The 20,794-nt window shown below is 44.9% G+C and overlaps 2 protein-coding genes across 3 annotated transcripts in view; both read right to left on the bottom strand.

Moving 5' to 3' along the window:
- Positions 1-20,794, bottom strand: part of LOC135374808 (uncharacterized) — a 390,710-nt gene that overhangs the window by 259,263 nt on the left and 110,653 nt on the right. For both annotated transcript variants that reach the window (XM_064607733.1, XM_064607734.1), the window contains exon 2: positions 11,069-11,118. The gene's annotated coding sequence lies outside the window, so the exon portion shown is untranslated. The remainder of the gene's footprint in view (positions 1-11,068; positions 11,119-20,794) is intronic.
- On the bottom strand, positions 17,631-19,706 carry LOC135374796 (endothelin-converting enzyme 1-like). Its single transcript, XM_064607726.1, has one exon. It carries the CDS (start codon positions 19,704-19,706, stop codon positions 17,631-17,633), a length of 2,076 nt encoding a protein of 691 aa, XP_064463796.1.

Here is a 20,794-nt window from a genome sequence, read left to right on the forward strand (position 1 = left end):
GTGATGAATGACCCACTGCTCCTCCATAAAACCGCTTGCACACACAAACTTAGTCATTTATTACGTCAGTAGTGTCATATCTAAAACTCGTATCATCAGTACGGGTATGCGCACGTCATGTCTGCTCTGCGAGTGCAACTGTGAAAGTAGGATAATTTCGGGCTTCTAGGACTGTAGGCGTAGGGAGTTTTTGACTTTTACACGGTCCTTATTATACGCATTCTGTTAATCGTACTTCGACGGAAAACACTAGGCATCTCTCTTCGTTGGGAGCTGAAAAGGTACGGATTTATGCCTCGCCTAATTTGAGTTGATCAAATGAGCATAACAAAATGAGATCAAGAAAATGTTAAATTCATCCTTTATGTCCTGTTGTCGTGATGGGTTAGGTCCCGTACCCATGCACATGCGGTACATACAGGGTGTCCCACCGAAAAAGGGCCAGGGGCTAAAGATAAAACGGAGTGTTCTACACAAATGGAACCAACTGTACGTACTTGGCAGTTGTGTGGTCTATCCAAAAACATTTTTTCATCGCCCCTTGTCAATTAATTAGAGGTAATTAATTTTCTAACTTTTTAATTATCGGTTTTAGCTCTCAGCTGTCAATGGGGAAGTTGTAGTACATGTCGAAAAAGACGCAACTGAAGTGGTTCGAGGTTGCTATGGCTTGTAGTTTCGTTTTTTCCCGGGGTTAAAAATTGGTTTCAGAAGACGCGCGCACCACAGATCGCTCCCCATAATTCGGCGCCCGCGCGCGACGATTGCAGTGCACTCTGATTGGTGTGCCGTGAAACAGGTGAAATATCTTCCTCTTGTGTGACGTGGCCCAAGGGTGGTCTCCAAGCGCTAATCTCAAGGTCAGTGTACGCCGGAGGGCGCTGGAATCGTCGCGCGGGTGCCGGATTGTGGGCAGCGATCTGCGGTCCGCCTGGCATCTGAAACCAACTTTTAAACCCGGGAAAAAACGAAACCACAGGCCATAGCCACCTCGAACCACTTCAGTTGGGTCTTTTTCGACATGTACTACAACTTGCTCATTGACATCTGAGAGCTAAAACCGATAATTAAAAAGTCAGAAAATTAATTACCGCTAATTAATTGACAAGGGGCGATGAAAAAATGTTTTTGGATAGACCACACAACTGCCAAGCACGTACAGTTGGTTCCACTTGTGTAGAGCACTTCGTTTTTTATTTAGCCCCTGACCCTTTTTCGGTGGGACACCCTGTATATGCGGAAACTGCACGCGGGCTGCCGCTATCGCCTGCCGTTTCCGAGACTCTGAAGCTATCGACGCTAACCACGCTGTCAACGTGCCGCTGGCCGGAATAAAACAAGAGTGTGACGCAATCTCCGTTGACCCCTGATTGGACGAAGATGCGCGGCATGTCGCTAAAAATCGTGCATTGCGCGGCGGAGGAAACGCGGAACGCGGAGGCGGCTTCTTGCGCACCGCAGGAAGAATTTTCCGCTCCGCATACGCGTTACCGCGCGGTTTTGCCGCATGTGGCTACGCGGCCTCAGGTCAAGCGTCTTAGCCGAGGTGATCAAAAGGAACTTGACAGAACATGGGAAAATTTAATACGGGAGAAGAGGCACTTTCAGCGGTTTTCGTTGTATATTTTTCTTTTTGGCCTAATGTGAGCCATGTGTTTGTCCCTTTCAGTGCCACTGCTACACTGTCTGTTACAGGGGAGCACCTATATCCTAATAACCATGCACAACTGTGGTGGCTCGATGAAAACCATGCCTTGAAACTTTGAGAAAACTAGTTCTTCACAATTAGACCTGTAAAGTAATTAATTATTTCAGGATTACTTCGCAGTATTTTTATTTATTTATTTATTACACCACAATGGCCAGAAGGCATTACATGGAGGGAGTGGACAGGCAACTTTGCCCGAATTGAAACAGTAGGCTAGCAAAGATAATAAAAAAAGGAAAGAAAACGACAGTCAAAGCATAAGCAAAATAGAGACATTGGATAATACCATAACTGAGAAGAGCAACATAATTGTCGTTAGCACGGGCAGGAACAGTAAAGTTGTGTTGGAAAAAAAATAGGCAGTGAACACGTTGATATGACGATGGGTTTTCAGTGGAGGGAAAAAATAAAGCAATACACTGAAGCAACAGGTCACACAGGACAAAAACTGGACAAGGATTGTCGAAATCTTACTGCACCGCGTGGGTCAATCTGTTCCTCTCGCAGTCTGTTCCGGCCTATTACATTTAATGTAACCCAGTTACTTTTGCCAGCAATTTTTAATGTACTTGGAGTTACCTTTGGAATTACTTTGCATGCAAAAAGGCACTTTCACCGTTCGGCTGTGACATTTTTGAGGCATTCACCAAACCTCTGTGAGGCTTTTGCAGCCTAAGTTCAAGCCCATGTTTCTGATAAGCATAGGCTTGTAGTAATCATATTCCACTAGTGTCACGACTGCGTTCCTGGAGTACTTCGTTCCTCAGGGAGGAAGAAGAAAGTTATACGTCAAAACTTTGTATTGCGATAAACTCTATTTTCACATCCCTATATTTCTTATTTTTCAATTAATCAATCGGTCAATTGCTGTTTGGACTTGGAGTAACAGAAATTGTAATTAAGCTAGAAGTATTAATTTGTCGCTGTAACTCTAATTTCTTTTAGGACCATGCCGCTATAATTCAGTGACTTCCGAAAAGAAATCTTCACATATCTGTAGAACACCTCTAAAGTATAACCCAGCCGAACTGTCCTGAACACGAACAATATCATGACAAACGTCTTCAAGTTGCCGCAATTGGGTAGGAGCTTATACACGTTTGCAAATCCTTGCATGTGGGTCATTTCTCCAAATTTCAAAGACCAGAGACGGCTGCAACACACATTCCATCTCCGGTCCCGGTATAACAGTCGTACGCCTGCTTCACTGGAGCACATATCCGTTTCACGGGCGTTCAGACGCTTAAACGACCACTTTCTGCTCTACGGCCTGTGCTCGCGATGCGTTAGGACCGCTGTTCTAATCTCAGTGGGCCATTCGTAGGATTCCACGAAATGTCTGCAATTTCCACGAGACCACCTCCGCATTAAGAGACAGCTCATACGCGCCACTCTAGATGCCCGTTATAAAAGCTACCAACGGCGGGTGAAGGAGGATCTTCCTTCTTCTGTGTCACGTACGAAGAGATGCCTCGGCGTATATTGCCGGAAAACGGTCCTGAGTTAAGGTCGTTATAAGACCACCGATACAATGTATTGGTAATCGAGCAGAATACAGTAGTGCCATACAATACAACAGTCAATACACAAAATTGCTTGGTCACTGGCCGCATCCAGCCCACCAACGCTCCGCCCTCAAAGCTCCTTCACCTTTCTGGATACCATAGGACTTCGATCCTTATTGTGAGGGGGGCTCATTATTTCATTCCCCGCATCACCACCAGCAATAGGGTAGAGTATCGCCCCTGGCCATGAAACTCCCCAGTCATCATATTGTAAGAAAGCTGTTGTTGTAACAGCCAATACAAAGGCGAAAGTTTGACTCGTCACCGTCACTGTGTTCGGTCGGCGACTGATGGTAAGAGCGCGGAAAAGCGATCGGTAACGCGAAAAATTATTAATTAGCCGAATATATCTAGTCTGTAGTTATACAGGGTATTTCACCTAACGTGAAAAGAAAAATCGTATTAAAAAATCTACGCGTCCGAACAATATGGAGTAAGCGCTATTTATCTCAGGGGCGACTTTGCCGTGACTTTAACTCTGGAGAAATTTAATTTTCTCAACTGAACTCCGCAATTTGCCAAGTCAACCTCAGGTTCTTTTGACGGAAACAGGAAGCCAAATTTACTCCATTCTAGTGCACGATACATTCACTACTACAATGGTAATAACCGAAACAAAAAAGTGAAAACAGTCTTTCGAGGCGCGCAAATTATCGGCTCCAATTTTTCGATTATTTTTTGATTTTTTTTTGTTCATATGGTCACAGAATATTCACAATTTAAATTAATCATAAGTGACCCTTTTCAATACATCAGCGAAAGGAATTGATGTCAGACAACAAAGAGGGCGTTCCAGTTAGGACAAGTGTATGGGAGACAAGAATCAACGAAACGCCAATTGAAATTTGTACTTTTTCACTCAGCTTTGATTATAACCCATTGCGATACTAACCTCGTGACCTTCCGATTGTAGATAATGGTAGAAATCGTGCTCTTATACTCCTGTCACACGGCAAATTGAATGTCATTCCCAGCGAATGACATTGACACTGAATGATATTCGTTCCGTGTCACACGGCGAAACCAAATGGCAACACATGCGAATGGCATTCGCCCAGCCAGAGTTGTACGTAACGCGTTACTAGTAATTGCGTTACTAGAAATCAATTACTTTTTCCAGTAATTTTTCACGTAATCAATTTTGTGAACAAGTAATTTTCCAAGTAATCTGATTACAATTATCGGTAATCAATTACTGAGTAATCGATTACTTTTTTAACCTTCTGTCAACAATGGCAACCCTTTTCGGCAAGCCAATCTGTTCTTCTGTTACACAACGAGTTCGACTTTAGCAATGACGCAGAGGTCACTGCGACGCCCGTCTCTAGACCACACGTGTTCCATGCACGCGACAGTAATATGATAATCCCTTATACCGCGACCTACTGGAGCAACAGTAAAATAGGTGACTGTATTGATAAATTGTGCCGGCTGAACATAACAATAGTAACAAAACGAAGGGGATGTTTCGATGTTGTTTTAAAAATGTGTACATAAATCTGTAATAAAACCGTGTATGCGTTTTGTATGTTGCTTTCAAATGTGTTTGTGAATTTCACTTATCAAGTTTGTTGGTGTCTCATATTAGAGTTTACAACGAGATCTGCATGGTTACATTCAATGCAGGCTTGTTGGCTTTGCTATGGTCCACAATTTAAAAGTAACGGGAAAAGTAACGCGTTACATTTTTAATCGGTAACGTATTACATTTTCGATGAAGTAATTTGTAACGGTAAAGAATTACTTTTCGCGCAGTAGTAACAGTAATTGTAATCAATTACTTTTTTCGAGTAACGTGTACAACTCTGCCCAGCGAATGACTTCGGGGAGCTGTTCCGCTTTTCCCTTTTGTACCGACAGCGTATCCTCGCTGTAGAGAGGTAGCTAAAGCAACCAAGGATAAGAATCAAACACGAATGAAAAGTTGTAATCCGATATTTTATCACGAATTTGATACATTTTGCCAATTCAATCACCGGATCGGATACTGTGACAGCAGCCTATGTGCTCCAAATGTGGCGTCGAAGCGAACATTGAGCACGTCCAAACTGAATTTGAGCTCTACGAAACGGAGAGGCGGCAGCTCTGTGCTAGTGCTAGCCGACAGGCGTTCAACCTGACTGCACTTCTTGGCCCACGTGCAACACTGTCGATGTCTTCTGATGCTCTCGAAGCTCCTTCTTGTCTACCGGTTTGCTCCAGACGCTGTAGATCCCTACTTGGTATGTCTCAATGACCAGCGGAGCTTCTTCTTCTTCTTCTTCTTCTTCGTCTTTCTCCGCAGTGGCGCATAGCACGGGGCAATTGGCCACGGATCGTGACATGAGGGCCCAGTTAATGACAGTTACGTGAAGCGATGAGAGGATGAGATGAATGAAATGACTGAATAAAGACGAGCGGAGCTTCTTTCATATGTGCGTGTTTTTCTTCTTCTTCTTTTTTTTTTTTTTTTTGCTTCAACCTTTCTTTTTGTGGCGTAGCCCAGCCAGCGGAGGAGAGCTCGATTGCTGTATTCACATATAACTTTAACTTCATTCCCATATCTCACATTTAATGTTTCGCGTGTAATGGGGTAGTGTACTGCTCTCCAGTGGTGAATCACCCCAGGTCATAGTCACGGTTAATTTGTTGTTGTTATTGTTGATCACTTTTGACACGAAGGCAGGAATGCTTAATACTGTTTTTCGGAGAACTATACACTCGTTCGCAGTCGCCACGTTGTCAAGTGTGCTGAAGATAGGCTTCTTACTTGTCTTTGCTTGTGGTACTTAGCCAACAGAGCGTCGTCGAAAACGCAACCCTTTTGTAAAATAATCTAATGCTTCGCTAGTTTTGAGAAAAAGAAATAAAAAGGTAACTAATGCACCCGTATAATGCTTCATGTGTTCGGCCCTGGCGTCTTAATTATCGACAGTGACATCATTTGCGAATGACGTTCTGTTTCTTCGCGTAGGTCGATGCAAGGCGAGCGAATGACATTCGGTGCGACTGTCATTCGCTGAGAATGCCATTCACTTCGCGGTGTGACTGGGGTCTTATACCCCGATCACACGGGCAGCTTCCAATGATCATCGAAACCAACGGCCATTGAACATGCGCGTAGCGCCACCTAGCGTGTAACGTGTCGACTTCTCAAACAGCGTTGGATTCAATGCTCTCTGACAAGTTGACGCATTACACTCTAGATGACGCTACGCGCATTTTCAGTGGCCGTTGGTTTCGATGACCATTGAAGACTGCCCGTGTGACAGGGGTATTACCCTTTTGAGAGAGAGGTAACACATTACAAAAGAGAGCGAGAGAGGTATTTTGTTGCCGAAAGTTGTAATTCTTTCGCTGAACAATTTTTCCAAGAAAGCGCAGGTATACTCTGCCTCGGCACGTCCAAGTTTCAATATGAATAACCATCGAAGATCGAACACGAAAAAGTATCGGTGTAACTACATAGCGCATTATCGTACTGATTAGCGTAACCTTCGCACATCGCAATTTCAACACAACAAATACCTACATGATTCCGATCTCATTTCTGTCTCTATGTAAAAAGCTGCAGTTGAATATTAGATGGAGTACAAAAAGAGTTGCGCAAAATGCATGTCTTGCCGCAGAAGTACGCGGCCCGTAAAACGGTCGTCGGGGAAGCATCGCTTGTGGTGTTGTTTCCGGGAAGATTTTTCCTAAAAACTTATATATACTACAGGCTCTACGCAGTGTACCGCCATAGCGGCGGTGAATGACCCACGACATCATCATCCCATTTATATATGTGCGTGTGTGTGTTCACGCACGAAAACGTGGATGGCCAGTCCGAAAATGGCTCGCTAAAATAGCGTTACGACGAGCTGAAACTGCGGAATACAAAGGCGGTGCCTGCGGCAGTCTGCACCCTGTTTTGTAGTAGGACGACGCGCCCAGAGTTATACGAACCATATATTCTCTACGAGGCTGTGCCTGACATTTGCGATTCGCGCTGGATAGCGTGAAGCAACAACATTATAGGGTTTCAGAGTGGCGCCTGTTACTTCGCGCTTCACTTCTTCTCTCGTAATTTTAATCAGTATGTTCACTTCATGCCATCATCACCTCTCCTTCATTTTTTATAACCCTGTCACACGGGCAGTCCTCAACGACCATTGATACCAACGACCATTGAAAATGCGCGTAGCGCCACCAAGCGTCTAACGCGTCAACTTTTCAACGAGCATTGGATCCAATGTCTCCTGATAGGTTGACACATTACACGCTAGGTGGTGCTACATGCAGTTTCAATGATCATTGATCTCAATGGTCGTTGAAGACTGCCCGTGTGGTAGTGGTATTATTGTTGCTGTTCCTCATCACTTTCCATTTCATCGTCAAAATATAATTGCTGTTGTTGTTGTTGTTCCTGGCCGACGTCTTTTTATATAATTTCCGCAGGGTGCTTCGTAATTGACCTTACTCTTTGCCTCTCGCCCCTCAAACGACGACCACATGCCCCCATAGCCCCTTCGTTGGGTGTATTTCCATGTTGCTCCCAGTCCCAGTCGTCCAAATCCTCTCTGGCGCGTCTCCATGGGCGACCACCCAGCTCATACCACGAAAACTCACACTTTGAAAGTTCACTGTTCCAGAAAGGTTTTGAGTTAAACAGCGATAGAATCCTACTTTCTGGTGAGATGCATCTAGGAAGATGGGGCAGAGAGTGACTTCTGTGCAGGTGGTGTATGCTAGAATTTTTTTTTTTTTCGAGGAAGTAAATACGGTTAATTTCACGGTGTAGCGATAGTAGCGGTATGTGATGGTTAGATCTCATTAACCTGACGCTCGCGGTGGTGGCCATAATTGCCTGTGATAAAACGCGCAGCATATTTTGTACACGTTCTATGTCATTAACGAGTGACTTCTGGTGAGAGTCCTAAATGGCTGCCGCGTACTCCAGTTTTGACCTACCCTGGGGCTTTATATACATTAAGTGCTTACAAGTGAACGTTGCGGGCTCCGTCGCCAGCGTCACTTGTACAAAACTATTCCTTCAGAGCATATCTCATTCGGGGGGAGGGGGGGGGGGGCGGTCGAAGTAGCTTGCCGTTGTTGGCAGCACCCAAGTGGGCATCGTCACAACTACAGACCAAAAAAAAAAAGAGAAAAATATTTTGATATCTCATTCGGAGGGGGGGGGGGGGGGTAATGGCAGGATAGGCTCGCCGTTGCTGGCCACACAGAGGTGGGCGTCGGCACGAGTATAGCAAAAAAAAAAAAAAAGAACATCAAAGAACACGAAACACAAAGAAAGGACGGACGGATGGAGAATAGAGGAGGATGAAGGATGGGGATGCGGTGAGGGTGCACGAGTTCGTCCGGGAGAGCAAAGTAGATGGGTCGTTGAGCAAGGCCTGCCTTCTGCAGAAAGAGAATGACGTTTCTTGCTTTGGCGGAAAGTTCGGCAGAAGAACCAGTGGGGTAGAGGATGTCCGCTAGCGTGCCCGAGGTGGAGCGAGGGAGATTCCGGTTCCTGCGTTTTCTAGGAGCCACCATCCACATATTGTTCATTCCTAACTCCAACTCCTCGGGATCTGTCGCGGTTTCACAATTTCCGAAAATCTAACTGCTGCTGCTAAAGCAAAATCAAGTAGCCAAATATTTATCAACCAAGTATAAGTTATATGGTAAAAAAAAAATTGTGGTATTCTGCGACGCGCCTTTGGCTACACGACGACTGGTCACAAAACAACCCTAGAAATTTCTTTCGAAATTTCAAACGACACCAGTAAATTGGGCTATTTTGTTCATCATTGAACGAAGTCTATCATATATCTTTATATATGTATGATAGACTTGTTTTCAATCGAATCGGAGACCCTAAAGGCTCATTCACATATGCGTTTCAAAAAGCGGCGCCGCCTCAGCGTTCGCGGCACCGCCGAGCCTTGCTTGTTCGAAATTCGGTGGAACTATAGTCAGTGACAACTTAAGTCCTACAATTAGGACCGCCCACTCATCCGTGGAATGGCTCGGCGCTTGGCTACCAGCCTTTGCACGACGTCCCCGCTTCACGATGTAGTGCCGTCCTCCCGTCATTCCTCCACTACATTCGCGCGCGCGGAGCGATTCTTGTGTGGGGGCGGGGTCAAGTGTATGACTTATGTTGTCACTCACTACAGCCACTATAGTTTCAGGTTTAGAGGCGCAAGGAAGAAATTGTGTGATGTACCCTAAGGTTCGACTGGCTGTTAACAATGTACCTTCGTCACGACTAGTTCCATGATGATTAGACGGGTTAGTCCCTCATTGATATATTATTACCCAATCTGTGCAACATATACATCGTCGTCTGTTCGCAGTCGAACCTGCTGTTTCGCACCTGCGTTGAACTTTCAAATTTCTGTACAGATTCGCCAAGGGTCTGCACCATTCTTATGAAAAGTAAAAAATTGCGTTATTGATATATCTCTTATTGAAAATTGAGTTTGAAATAGAATGGTAATAATGTGCAGCACGCACAGGGAAATCTGAAAGGCGTTTGCTTGTGCAACGTCGCCGCACCACGATCGTTCGCTAGGTGGTGCCTGTATTTTCTAAGTTCTCCATCAGACTAGCAACAGCTCAAATTAATACACTTTGACTAACTAAATAGACTTACAGTGTCATATGATAGACACAACGTCAATACGTGGCAGCTTTTCGAGTTCCAGCTTGTGTTTCCAAATTCGGAAAAGAAATTGACGCATGTGCAGTGCATTCGAACCTCGGCGAGCTTTTTAATTTCCCGAATGATAGTTGCTCACTTTTTTTCGAATGCGGACATCGGCAAGTTCGTGACGTCACTATCGAGAACTACTATTGTGCTGGAAGAAGAAAGTCACTGAATCGGCTAGCCAGCTGTAGGACTTGAACCCACATCCCATGTACATGCTGCTGCTGATGATTGAGGTTTTATGGCGCCCAAGCAACTAAGGCTATAGACATCCCATGTACATCCCATGTACTTCCCATTGTACACTATAGTGCTGCAACTTACCAGACAAAGTGTCCAGCGGCCCACGAAGAACTTTCGAAATGGTTTCTCGACAACTAGTTCGGTCATAAAGCCGTTAAATTAATTACCTCATTATTTTTTCAGGAAAGTCGTCACCTCATTAGCACCATTAACATAACAAAAGTCACTAAAGTAAATTCTACGCCTAAAACCTCACGAACCTCTCGAGCGGAGGGGAAAAAAACAAAACAGAAATGTATTACCACTTCTTTCTTTCTTTCCTTTTATTTTTTATTTTTTTGAGGCCTCGCATCTCCACTCACAAAGTACTGACGTACCGCGTACTACAGAGCATAGACAGACTGAAGAATTTAAGTACAAACATTACGTGCCAATATTCGAACGGTCATATCATAGAAGCATACGCGTCAGAAATCACGTTTGGCACAACGATGTGTTCACACACGTTTTTAAGCAAGCGCTATTACGTGCAATAACGCGGCTAAAGCGCCTGCTTTCTTATTTCTTAGATACCGTCCTGTTAGAGCAAACATCTGTCGAGAATGGTTGTTATAAATGTTGTCAGTCTACCCCTCCCCCGCAACAGGCAACACACTAACAGAATCTTACTCCAGGAAACATCTTTGTTCTCTTCTGTACCTAGCAATACATCGTCAGGGTTTTCGCGAATAATTCATATTTTCCTCAGGCGGGAAATCAAACAATGGCACCCACTTTCGCATCGGAGCTTCAACAGACCTTTCCTTTCACGCTCACACAAAATAAATAGCGAAGATATTGCGCACATAAATATAAAAGTACAAGAAAGGACTGTACCTCTTCCACCAGCCTGAGGGCCAACGCTGCCTGTTCCTAGAAAGCAGCGCCTGTGGAGAAAAGAAAAAGGGAAAACGAGTTAGCAAGACCCATACAGACGTCGGAAATATCGTTTGTCTGAAGTGAAGTGGGATGCTCGATCATAAGGTTGACCTCTTTAGATAGGTCCATGTACCATTTGATACCAAATAGCAATTCGTAGCCCTAATCATAATACAAACAATAAAGCAATTGTATTGCTGCTGAAGCCTCAGGTTTCGAGCCGTCGATGTTTCGAACAAAGCCTGTTCTTCTATCTCGTATAGAAGAAGGCTTCTGCTTCAATCTATTTTCACCAGTTTGCTGGGGGAGGGGGAGTGGGGGGGGCGTAACGTTGGGTAGACGAGAGACCTGCCTGTCTATGTTGTCGGCATGTTGCTCGGGGAGAGGGAAAAGGGAGGGCGAGAAAGGGAGAACAGTTATATCAGTTATGATGCCTACCAGTTTGCTGGATTTTCTACTTTTTCGTACAGGGAAGCAATGTGTGTTCTATGTTTATTCAGGATATCACACCGTGGTCATTCCTCCACGCAGTTGACACCGCACTGTCCTTCAGTATGCCAAGCAGATGTCCCCGTCACATCAAGTCCCTTGCGTGGAGTGCAACTGAACGTCGCCTTACACCCCTTTGTTCCACTACGGGTTGGGCTTCAGCAACTCAATGCTGTGCACAACCTGCGCTGTCACGGCCACTCTTGAGTACATCCTTATGGTCTGCCAAAGCTTCACCAATGAACGACGAATACTTATGCGTAAACTGGAAACCATCGACAGGAGACCATTCAGCACATCCAAGATACTTGGACCTTGGCGCAATCCTGCTCATCAGCGCCGGGCTCTTCGATCGTTTATGACTGTTCTCACAGCCACCGGCCTATACTGGACGAGCTCTAAGCCGTTGCCCGGATACCTTCGTGGGCGTTCCATTACTACCACCACCACTTTCGAGGGTGTGCCATCCTCACTCATCAAATCATATCAACCCACACGCTCTGGGTTAGTGTCCCGCTGCTTAAGCGAGGAAACACCCTATCACATCATCATTCATAGTTAGGGTTCCTCGTTTTCGGCGATTATAAGTTTTTAAACCTCACGAAACGCGGGGAAAAAATGAGCGCGAAGCCATATTACAGTGATGCAAATTTGAATTGGCTTATAACGCCGTGAGATAACAGGATGCTTTCTCTTTGTCACCCAACTTCAACCAGCCTCGTAACACCCCGGAAAAAAATTTAATCGCCGAAAACGAGAAACCCTATTCATAATTTGATTGTTGTTGTTGTCACTGTCTACTTTCGCCTTGCCACGGTCATCTCCATGTTTTTATTTACGTTCTACTTGCTCTTCCGAAGTTTTGCGTATCATCTCATCGCTGCGCCTCACGTCTGTAGGATACGACAACATAACTCTGTCGCATCTTAAACTTGTCAAAATATTTATCTCCCCTGTCTTGTCGCACATTGACAATATTGCTTTCCAACAAGGTACATTTCCCTCAGCGCTGAAAAAGGCTGTTGTGGTACCTATTTATAAAAAAAGGAACGTCTCCTCTATAAAATAACTATAGGCCAGTCTCTACCTCACCTGCGGTTAGTAAAGTTTTTGGAAGGTTAATTCATGATCGCGTAATGAATTATCTACAATTATTCAGCATATTATGCCCTCAGCAATATGGATTTCGTAGCGGTTTATCGACTGCGGCTGCACTTATAAATTTTGTAGAACGTATTAAGCAATCCATTGACTCTGGCGGTGTGGCTTTATCTGTTTTCATCGATCTATCCAAAGCTTTCGATTGTGTAAATCATAAAATTCTCTTGTCTAAATTAGCTATATATGGATATATATAGCTTAGCTGGAATATGTGAACCTGCTTAAAATCTCCTATGTAGTTATCAGAACGACCGTATACAGGTGGGTAAGTTTAATGGTGTGTTCTGATCTTCTTGCGTCCTTAATGTTGGTGTACCACAGGGTTCCATCTTGGGCCTGCTTCTTTTCTTTACGTATATAAATGACCTCCCAAACCATATACTTTATTCCAATGTTTCCTTATACGCGGACGATACTGCCCTGGTTATATCACAGGACAAAATACCCAAGAGTTAATTGGAAAGTTCGAGATCGATCTGGACATCCTAAGTAAATGGTGTCTTAGTAATTGCTTAAAACTAAATTCCGACCAAATTGTTTGTATGTCATTTCATTCTCCTCAACGTAACGTAGCTTCTTTGACGCAACTTTCCCAGTTTGGTGCCCCACTTAGCTATAGTAACGAGGCCAAATTCCTTGGCGTTGTGCCTGATAAGCACCTGCGCTTTCAGCCTACATGTAAGGCTGATCTAAAAAACAAAATCTTATGGTAACAGCGTACTTGCTAGAACACCACAGTATTTTCCCCGATCAGTACTTCTCAATTTGTATTTTCCTTTTGTTCATTCACACTTCACGTATTGTGCTCTAGTCTGGGGCCTTTCTTACCTTACACATGTTTGTGCCTTACAGGTTTCGCAAAATCGTGCCATAAAAATCATATTTAGACTACCATATCTGTTTCCTGAAACTTCCGTGTTGAATAGTCTTAGAATACTAAACGTTCACCAAGCAATCTCACATTATATACTAACCATTGCTCGCTCATTACAGGCTCTCTAGTGTCAGAAATGCTGAATTACGTCATAGCAGGGCAGTAGCGGTCGGTCTATTCAATCGTCCAACAGTAAGAACCAATTATGGTAAATATTCATCTCTTTTCCGCAGCGTGAGCCAATGGAATCGATTGTTGCCTGAAATAAGAAGCATTGTAAACCCTAGGGCCTTTAAAGCTCGAACTAAAATCCATCTGTTGGATACCTAGCAACCACTATATACGTTACTTTCTAATCTAAAAATAATCTGTGTATGCTTCATCATATTTATAATTCAGTTCCGACTTAATGCTCATGTATGTGATATGGATTTATTAATCTGCGGGTGCACTGTTTGTGGTCTTATGTCTGCATTATGGAGGACCCTTTATAAGGTAGTCCTGTCCCCCTGGGTCCTCGACCTGTATATAAATGTCCATGTGTATTTTAATTCTATGTGACAATAAAATTCACAAATACAAATCACGATTCATACTGATTAATTAGAAAAAGAAATATATGAAGATGTCAGTACCGACAAAGTTCGCCACAACGCTACATTTGAAGCATAGGCTGATATCACAGTATCCGGTCCAGTACTTGAATTGTGGAATGGACGCTACATTGAGACGAAGTCTGTGAAGGAGGGACGTGAAGTAGCCTGGTAAACGCGGTTTGGAACTGAAAAAGACAAATTTGGACCCACCGAATACACGCGAAACCAGTCAGTGATGTCCCGACTCCAATGCTGCCGAGCCTGTGGCTGGATTAGCTTAGACAAAAGTGACTTCCTTTCTCCTCTCGACAGCACAACTGGCACGACTGTCCGCAACCCCAACCCAGAGATGTCCAAGAAACGTAAAAACGACTTTGATGATATGTCCATGTTTTAGGGTCATACAAAAGCATTGCACGTTACATTTTTTGTTGCATGTTTTTCCATAGAACTAATGTTTCAACTGGCAGGACGTCCGCATAGGCGAAGAGTGTCTTATGATAGATCATTTTGCAGTGTCCAGCCCACGGGAGGTTGGTTTCGGTGTTCTTCTGGTGAAGCAAGGTTGCATGGCGAAAGATGAAGTATGAGGTACCGCTGGTAACGCCCTGGCGCATGCGCGAGGACTCCGTGAGCTTCGCACGCGCCATAGACGCCTAGCCAACCCAGTGGGTGACGGCAGTGTAATGGGTAACCAGTAGCGTGTATAGCAGAAGCAGTAGCCGTGTGCTTTGTTATAAATTGTCGAAGGAGAACAGCTCAGTAGCTATAGCATGCTTCGGAAGTGGACGACAATAGATGAAGCGTACATCACAGATGACAAGATTGTGTTCTGTACCGCTTGCAACAAAGAGGTTAGATGAACTTTTTTTCGGTTTCTCTCTTTTGCAGTGAAATATTTAGTTGTTCGAATTATTGATTTACGCAGTGTGCACGCAGAATCCATGCACAAAGAAATTTCTGTTGCGAAAACACTCTGTGTCCCAAACGCATCCCAACGGAAAGGAAGTTCAGTCCGGGCTGGGGCAGCAACTCCTAACTCAGCCTTCAACAGCCGGTGCAAAATTTGACGAATTCGCAAATGGTGGTGGTGGTGGCAAATGACTTGTCCAATGCCCCTAGTTGCAGCCAATGAAAGAAACTGGAGAACGAAACCTTGCGCAAGTTCCTAGAGAAGTACGTACATGAAAAGAAACATTCCTAACGAGTCCACTCTGAGGAAACGTTATCCGCCGTCGCTGTACGAATCCGTGCTCAGCAGCGTGGGAACCGAAATCGATGAGGACCCCTATTGGGTTGCTCTTGATGAAACCACCGACGTCTGCGGACGTGATAGGGCGTATATCATCATAAGAAGGTTGTCCACCAATGGGTGTACCTCTCCCCCTCTCGTAGCCTGCAAAGTGCTAGAGAAAGTGAACCATTCGACAGTTGCAAAGCTTATCGACGACGCATGGTGGATGCTCTGACCAAGTGGAAACGGCAATAATTTCCGCCTACTTTTGACGGACGCAGCAGCGTATATACACTCTAAACAGGAGGCTCCCTTAAGGCGGACTCACTTCTTAAGAAGTGTATGGGGAATTTTTGTTCGCAGGGTTCTCGTAAACCTCGCTAAATTTCCACACGAAACAGGTACAGGCGTGTTCACCTTGAGTTTATCGAGGGAATGACGTATTTTTGAAGGCCTGATGCGATCCACTGATTTTTTGGCGAATTAAAGTTTGTCAAATTTTCAATACATCGGAGTCTATGGGAGACGCAACAAAATCGCTTCTCTCGACACCCCCGCCCGCGATATTTGGGCCAAAATGGTGTCATTCCCTACAGTAACGGTTGGGGAACTGATTGCAATCAACAAATTTGACAAGCTTACTGCAGTTTTCTAGATCCCTGCGAATGAAAATAATGGCTTTGTGGTTTGCTAGCATGTCTTGCAAGCTGGCGTCGATTACATTACTTCCTTAAAGCGCGGGAGGAAAGCAAAGCGAAGTAAAGAATTTTGCGACGGTGCGGCCAACTCTCTCCGGAAGCGAACGCTAACTGGACCGCATGAGTCCGCCGGTGTTTTACGAAAACATGATTCATATTACTTGCTTGGCTCACGCGCTCAACAGAGTGGCAGAAGTAGTTCGTACATTTGCTGCAATGAACTCCAACATATCGTCCGTAAAGAAAGTATTCTTGAAAGCCCCGTTTCGGTGACGACTCTACAGAGAGCATATCGAATCTGCCGCTGTCCCCTGAAACTGTCATCGCTCTCTGGGAAACGTGGTTAAAAGCTGTGGAATATAAATGTGTGTGTGTATATATATATATATGACGTCTACACATATTCTTGTATATATATATATATTATTGTGTATTACTTCATCTAAACCCTTTTGAAGTGTAGATACAGAGTGCTCCACGAGAGGATATGTCCTTAAATTCCTAAAATACGCTTTACTTCATGAAATTATGAAACTACTTGGAATACATACCTTTGTCACAGATTGAGTCTGTTCGCATTCGTGTCACGCATTAATTAACCTATTTCTGTTAAGTGAACTTGCACAATAGCCAAGAAAAGGTAGCATTTTTATTTGTGAATTCAGAAGCCTAGGGCAGTAAGCCCGTAAAACACTATTCCAGTCAGAACCGGAAATTTTACAGCCTAAAATCCGTCACTAGGTGGAACATGCTTGGTGAAGATTGCGTTTGCGGAACTGCCTTTATTCAGGCGAAAAGCAAAGAGCAACACAGTTTTATTCGGATCAAAGGCCTTGTCACGCGCCCCATCCTTATCAGTGGCTGGCGACTGACGACAAACGCGTTGTGACAGACACAATGATAGTTTTACCCCGCAAGGAGTGCTTAAGATAATACAAATTAAATGGAATGATATGGCCCAAAGGTGTGATTGCGACGTGGTTTGTTTTCTTCTTGCACAGGTGGGAGGGTATTACAGAAGTCTTGTGAAAAACCTCGTGATTTTGATTGGGATAGTGTGTTAGTTAACACTTGTTAGTGGTGATAATGTTAATAGTTGACACGAATGCAAAGTGTATCCGATCAAGTGTATTCCAAGTAGTCAATTTTTGAAGTAAACACTACTTTTAGGAATTGAAGAACCTGTATATTATAACATATTAAATTCAGGGCAACGGGTGTTGCTAGCTGCATTTTGTGTCATTCAAAACAGTTTCGGTCAGTAACGCCCCTCTGGCTCTCTTGTCGTTATCGCAAGCGAACATCGCGCGAATAACACAAAACAGGCAGTCAGGGTAAAGCGTCCGTGTTGATACAAATATTAACAACATAATCACTCAAATGCGCATGCAAATAACGCAGAACATATCAACTATTAAAGCTCAAGGATACGTAGGCGAATATAAAGTGTGTTCCAGGAAAATAAGCTTCAAAAGAATTGGTAGCTCATCTCACTGTACATGGGCTGTCCAGGTGAGCAACTGAACGAATCCGCGAAGCCGGGCAGCTGCGGCACAAACAGGTTGCACGTCTTCGTTTCCAAAATACCTGGATCGGGGGTTCGGCAATTCACAAAGCATGAGACGATGTAGAAAAGTTGATTGGCAGGAACGCCCAGGGAATACCCTTGAGTGAATCCCGCCTTCTGTAGGGCTCTGTAGGCCACTCTCATGCCGACAGACTTGTAGGCCACGAAGATGATCTCTTCAGGTCGTAACTTCACTTCGCCGAGCTGTTCGGTCACTTTCATGGCGTAGTTGTTGAACCTGCTGTAAAGTGAAGCTGGAAGTTCGGACTGTTTCATCTGCGTCATGTTACGCTTGTGAAAGTTTCCATCTATCCAGTACACGTATGCAATGAATTGTATTATAAGGCGCCCCACGTGAGCACCGAAGGTTGCCATTTTCACCTGAAGCGGGTCGGACGCTGAAAAAAGAGGCGGAACTATTATGTGCAACAACGCAGGAATCTCGCGGGCGACCAGCAACCTGTACAGTTCCACGGATGCTATACCCGGCATGTGCACGATACGCTGCTTGGGCTGTTTTATGTAAGTCTTAAAAACGTTGGCGTTGGACTTTGCGACCAAGAGGTACATCGTAAAAAAGGTGCCCTGCAGATTCGGTATGAAATAATAAGCCTTGTCGATGTTCTCCCACGGTATGCTCAAGTTGTACGCGTTGATTGAGAGGGATGACAACAGGCTTTCAACATAAGTCGCGGCCGAAGGGCTAACGGGACGGATGAACTCGATGACGTAGTCCTTGATCTCGTCGAACACTTCGAAAATTTCTTGCGGTTTACTGACGTAGTCGATGTCACTCTTCCATAGGGCCAGGGGCATGAGTCCCATAATCGCTTCGATGCAACGAAAATTGACGAACTTTTGAGAATTGTACGGCACGTTCATGTCGTCCATTAAACTGTCCGTGAGGTAGGTCGAAGTGAAAGGTGACAGATACCAAACCAGGTAGGCACCGATGTAAAGTTTAAAGGTCGAAACGGCATCGGAATTCTTGAGATAATTCTTGTCAAACTTTCTCCACATGAATGGTTGAAAAATGACGATCTCATCGCTGGGCCACATCTGTGAACTGTCCGGCAAGTGACGGTTCAGAGCGATGCGCATGTCGGCATCCGACAAGTTCATATACTTGGGCTCGTACACGCTTACGTGCAGGCCTAAATCCATTTTGATGTTCTCGTGGATGGCGAATACGTCGGATATCATACGCTCGTACGACCGTCCTTTTCCACCAATCGTCTCCGCGCACCGTCGAATATAGCGGTAGCTGTTTTTGCTCTTACTTAACACCTCCAGATGGGTTATCCACTGCTGGAATTTAGCATCGAGCGTGAAGTAGAGAACATTAGCATCGGCGTTCACTGGATGCCTGCCTATAAAGAAGGACCAGATGGCTGATACGCTGTAGTCCAGAGACGCACCCACCATGGTGTCAATGGCATCAAGACGTGACGCGACAGATCTGTCCGGCCAATTGAGGTTGACGCTGCGCAAGAAAGAGCGGAGGTCATCCTCCTGGTCTGTTTGTCCTCCACACTTTAACAGGAAACGTGCTGCCTTCGCGCGGGAGTCACGTTGTTTGTCGCCAAGCCTGACGCCGGATTTGAGAATCAGAGTCTTGAGAACAGTGTCGGAGATGTAGCTCTCGTACTTGTCAACGGGCGTCGAGAAACTTTTTGCTGCCGTGGGCCACCCACCGCAGACGTAGTCGTAGAAGTTGTAGCAGGGATCCGCTGATAGGTTGATGGAAATCCGTAGGTCGCGCTTCAAGGACAGACAGGAGGGTCCATCGCAATCGTGGAGACGACGCCAGACGACGTACGGGACGCAGACATATGTGAGTGTCACAGCTACTGTCAAGAAGAGCACGAAAATCACGTACCATAAAGGTAGTCTGCGTGGTGCCTCTTCTGAATCGGATCTTCTGGTGGGGGAAGTGCTCACGGGGGAAGTGCTTACGGGGGAACCATCGTCTACCATGTTGAAGGGCTACGAGAATGCAACTGTCGCGGATCGGAGCTCGGGCAGTATTCTTCATAACATCTACTGCACCTGCTCCTCGTTGCACGGGGCACTATATATGTCATCTTTTTCTGTTCATTTCGTAAGCGTCGAAAGATAAACGGTCATACACTTCTATAAAAATAGATCTCGCCCAACAAAGAGTGATGATAGGGTCGTAGAAGGTACCATGAGGTGCCACAGAGGTATGATCGAAACCGCCTTAGATATACATCAACGGAGTGGCTAGTGCGCAGAATTTAACGCACTGCAAATTGAGGTCAGTTATGGAATACGATACATATTACTGCAACGTTTTTGCAATGAAACTCTATGCGTTCCTTGATGATAGTAGCATGACCACGGTGCCTTCACCGTAGTACTCACATCTTCCACTTCCCCCTTTCCATTTCTTTGTATTTTTATTGAAACAAACGGATACGTTTGACTAAGTGGACTAGGCTCCCGACCTGGCACACGTCAGCTTTCCTGTGAACTTCTGCACGTCTCGATGTTCTATGCAGTCCATAAAATCTGCGCAGCATTAAAACGTGGTGAATTTTGTACGAAGAGATCATTGCTTCAAGTCTACAGCAATCAGTGAAGCAATACGATCTCCCGCAGGAATATGCTGGTGTACAAGGGTTGCCGTATGTTACAAGGGCACACAACTCGTACATACAGTTGATGTAGCCAGACCCTTACCGCATGCTTCTTGCCCTCATCAAGCATTCAAGCTAATGGCATCTTCAATGAAACCCACCGTGGCCACGTAGCAGGCCTTGTGGCGCAAGAAGGGTGCTAAAGACGTGGCAACGGATGCGCACATTAACCGAAACTGAACAATAACAAAGGGGTCGTTCATCGTGTTTAGTCGTTTGTGAGACCGAGATAACGTGCATGCACGAATAATAAACCATGTCAATACGAGCATTTGTACAGTTACTGTTAGTGCGCCCTCGAGGATGCGAACAAGCCCGGGACTCCAAACCACGATGAACCTACATAAGGCTCCAGTCACTCGAAGCAAGTGATCTCTCTGATCGCTAGAAGGGCGGTGTCGTTGG

The sequence above is a fragment of the Ornithodoros turicata genome, unplaced genomic scaffold (genome assembly GCF_037126465.1).
Source record: "Ornithodoros turicata isolate Travis unplaced genomic scaffold, ASM3712646v1 ctg00000746.1, whole genome shotgun sequence".
In the NCBI taxonomy this organism is placed as follows: domain Eukaryota; kingdom Metazoa; phylum Arthropoda; class Arachnida; order Ixodida; family Argasidae; genus Ornithodoros; species Ornithodoros turicata.

Bases quoted from the DNA above. Each gene is read 5' to 3' on its own strand.
- LOC135374796 (XM_064607726.1), bottom strand. From the start codon at position 19,706: ATGGTAGACGATGGTTCCCCCGTAAGCACTTCCCCCGTGAGCACTTCC.